This window comes from Vombatus ursinus, unplaced genomic scaffold, assembly GCF_900497805.2.
Source record: "Vombatus ursinus unplaced genomic scaffold, bare-nosed wombat genome assembly UNPS02014273.1, whole genome shotgun sequence".
Classification (NCBI taxonomy): domain Eukaryota; kingdom Metazoa; phylum Chordata; class Mammalia; order Diprotodontia; family Vombatidae; genus Vombatus; species Vombatus ursinus.
The window spans coordinates 1-2,522 of NW_020954051.1; the positions used below are offsets into that span (position 1 = coordinate 1).

Genomic DNA, 2,522 nt, shown 5'->3' on the forward strand with positions numbered 1-2,522 from the left:
CTTTTCCTGGTTCCTCTTCAAGAAGAGGAGGAGGAACAGAAGGACTGAACTGGAAGAATCAAGAGACCATCCTCAATGTCCCATCTGTGCAATGGGCACATCCTTCCAACTTTTACCTCTAAATGCTGCTGCGGTCAAGAAAGCGCTTTCCATATTTCGAGAAAGGAGAGCTGCCAGGCTCAGGTACTCACCAAGATGACAAAGTCCTTGGGGGCACTGGTGATGTCGCTGTCTGGGGACAGGGCTTTGGGCACGTGCTCCAGAGTGACAGCGGTAAGGTGGATGAGGGCAGACAAGCGAACCCCAACAAAGCCCTGGGGGCCCCGGAATGCCCAGCAGTTGCCAGGGTAGACATTTGGCTGTGGGGGGAAGACAAATCAAGTGAAAGGTGGCAGCATGTGGAAGAGATTCAGATCCTGAGGCCCCTCTGCCTTGAGGTCCCAGCCCCCACAGAGGAGGGGAGAAATGGCAGGCAGAGAGCCAAGCTGGGGTACCCTTGTTCAGCCCTACCTGGAGGATGGCTCTTTGGTTCTGGATACGGTACCACAAGGTGATGCCAAACAGACTGACAATGGCCATCCTGGTGCCATAGGTTTCTGAGCTGCGGCTACTGAGGATGCTGGCCCCTGAAAGACCAACAGAGAGAGAAGGTGGAGGGGGCACCCAAGGGCTGGCAGGACACAGAGATGACTTAGGGCAGCCCTCAAGGTGAGGGGGTGCTGCCAGGACATCAGCCCTCCTAACTGCACAGGCCAGTAAAGTGCATCCTGATTTGTCAATTCTTCCTGTCTCATAATGGCTATCCTGATTTTCCAGTCCCTCTTGTCCCAAGCCCTCTGGTTTTCTGCAGGTCACCTACCTGAGGACTCCAGGGCGTAATCCACCTGCCCGATTCGATCTTCACTATACAGTTTCAGGGCCTGCTGCACCATCTCATGCACTTCCTAAAAGACAGGCATGTACCATTTGTGGGATGGGCCACCTGCAGGCCCCGCCCAGCTCATGTAGGGGATGGGCAAGCTTGCTAACTGCTTGACCTGGGCTTTCCCCTCCCTCCTGGCAGGCTCCTCTCAGGACAAACCCGTGACGCCAGGTAGGAGGACAGGCAGAAGGGCCAGGCTCACCTCCTTGGTCACCCCAGTGGCCACTGCTTCCTTTAGAAGGGTCAGCCTCAAGTCAGTAGCAATTTTGTTGACAGACTTGTCCTGCTCCTCTGCCACATGGTTCAGCAGTGTTTGCTCCAGGTCGTGAAGCTGGGCCTGCACGAGCTGTACAAGCCCAGCCTGAGTGCCCTGGTCTCCGAGATGGTATTTCTGCATCCAGGCTGGGACCTGAGACTCCATCTAGAAGCCAACAGAGGAAAGAATTCAGCAAACACCAGAGCAACAGCAGAAATGAGGAAGCAAGAGGACCTGGACAGGGGGCCTGGGGTGTCTAGAGTCACTCTGAGTTCTGGGAACAGCACGTGCCAGCTTGGTGCCAGGGAAGAGATGGTGAACCAAGTGACTGGCATTTCTCCACTGCTTTGAGGTCTGTAAATGAGGTCATCTCATTGGACCCGCTCGGGGCTGTTATTATCCCAATTGACAGATGAGGAACGTCCTGTCCATATCACAAAGTCCACTCAATAGGCCTACATCTTTGGGAAGTGCCCAATGGATGCGTGGCCTAACTGGGCAACTGGACGATTTACCTCGTTGCACAGGGCCGCCATCTTCTCTGGCCAAAGGTGTAATTCTTTTTCCACCTCAGCCTGGCTCTGGCTCAAGGCCACCAGCTCCTGCCTCAGGCCAACCAGCTGGGCCTCTAGGGAATCCATCCCCTTTGGCCTTTTCTCCTCAAAGGCTTCTTGGGAAGAACTAGACAGGGACAAAAGGAAAGGTCAAAGTCAACCTGGAGAACACGCACTGGAGGATGGAGTAAAACAGAGGCCAGAAAATGGAACAATGTCTCCTGAAGAAAACCACGACTCAATGGAAAGGAGAGAGCCAGAGGCTTGGGTGCAAGTCTTTGCTGACATCTACTCCCTGGGAGAGCCTGGGCAGATCATTTCCCTCCCAGGCCTCAGTACCTTCATCTGTTCTCCAAGGTCAGCTTCAGTTTGGATTGATCCTATAGACCTGCTAACCTAAGTGTTCTGGCTCCAGTGACCCCTCTCTCCCCGGGAATCTCACTTGTGCTCTCTCTGCTCTAGCTTTCTACCCCTCTTCCCCTCCTTTTTTCTTTGCCAGGCAGTTTGGGGCCTTACCTGTGCCATTCAGATGTCTTCTGCACAACCTCACTTTCCAGCTCCTGGAAGGACAAAGAGGACACAGTGAGACCAAGGAAAACACCAACCTTTACCCAGAGAACCCTAAAGTGTCAACTAAAATAAATCAGTTAAAAGACTTCCTTAAACCAAATTGCAGGATAAAAAAGTAACCCATGAAAACCATCAGCCTTTCTATACATCAACCAAGAAAATCCAGTAGAAGGGAGAGAGAGAGAGAGAGAGAGAGAGAGAGAGAGAGAGAGAGAGAGAG

The 2,522-nt window shown here is 53.0% G+C and overlaps 2 protein-coding genes across 2 annotated transcripts in view; both read right to left on the reverse strand.

Moving 5' to 3' along the window:
* Positions 1 to 155: 155 nt before the first annotated feature.
* On the reverse strand, positions 156 to 1,538 carry LOC114042174 (SUN domain-containing protein 2-like). The gene is made up of 4 exons (XM_027860842.1): positions 1,125 to 1,538; positions 860 to 944; positions 511 to 626; positions 156 to 359 (listed from the first exon to the last, which is right to left on the reverse strand). Exons 1-4 carry the CDS (start codon positions 1,341 to 1,343, stop codon positions 180 to 182), a joined length of 600 nt encoding a protein of 199 aa, XP_027716643.1. The 5' UTR covers positions 1,344 to 1,538; the 3' UTR covers positions 156 to 179.
* A 95-nt stretch (positions 1,539 to 1,633) lies between these two features.
* LOC114042173 (SUN domain-containing protein 2-like) overlaps positions 1,634 to 2,522 on the reverse strand; it is a 5,505-nt gene continuing 4,616 nt past the window's right edge. Inside the window, exons 5-6 of the mRNA XM_027860841.1 lie at positions 2,249 to 2,292; positions 1,634 to 1,859 (exon numbers count right to left, since the gene is read on the reverse strand). Of these exons, the coding sequence (XP_027716642.1) occupies positions 1,634 to 1,859; positions 2,249 to 2,292 (270 nt within the window). The remainder of the gene's footprint in view (positions 1,860 to 2,248; positions 2,293 to 2,522) is intronic.

Bases quoted from the DNA above. Each gene is read 5' to 3' on its own strand.
- LOC114042174 (XM_027860842.1), bottom strand. From the start codon at position 1,343: ATGGAGTCTCAGGTCCCAGCCTGGATGCAGAAATACCATCTCGGAGAC. The intron at 627-859 runs GTAGGTGACCTG...TTGGTCTTTCAG, and splicing joins TTACGCCCTGGAGTCCTCAG to GGGCCAGCATCCTCAGTAGC. The intron at 360-510 runs GTAGGGCTGAAC...TTCCCCCCACAG, and splicing joins ACCAAAGAGCCATCCTCCAG to CCAAATGTCTACCCTGGCAA.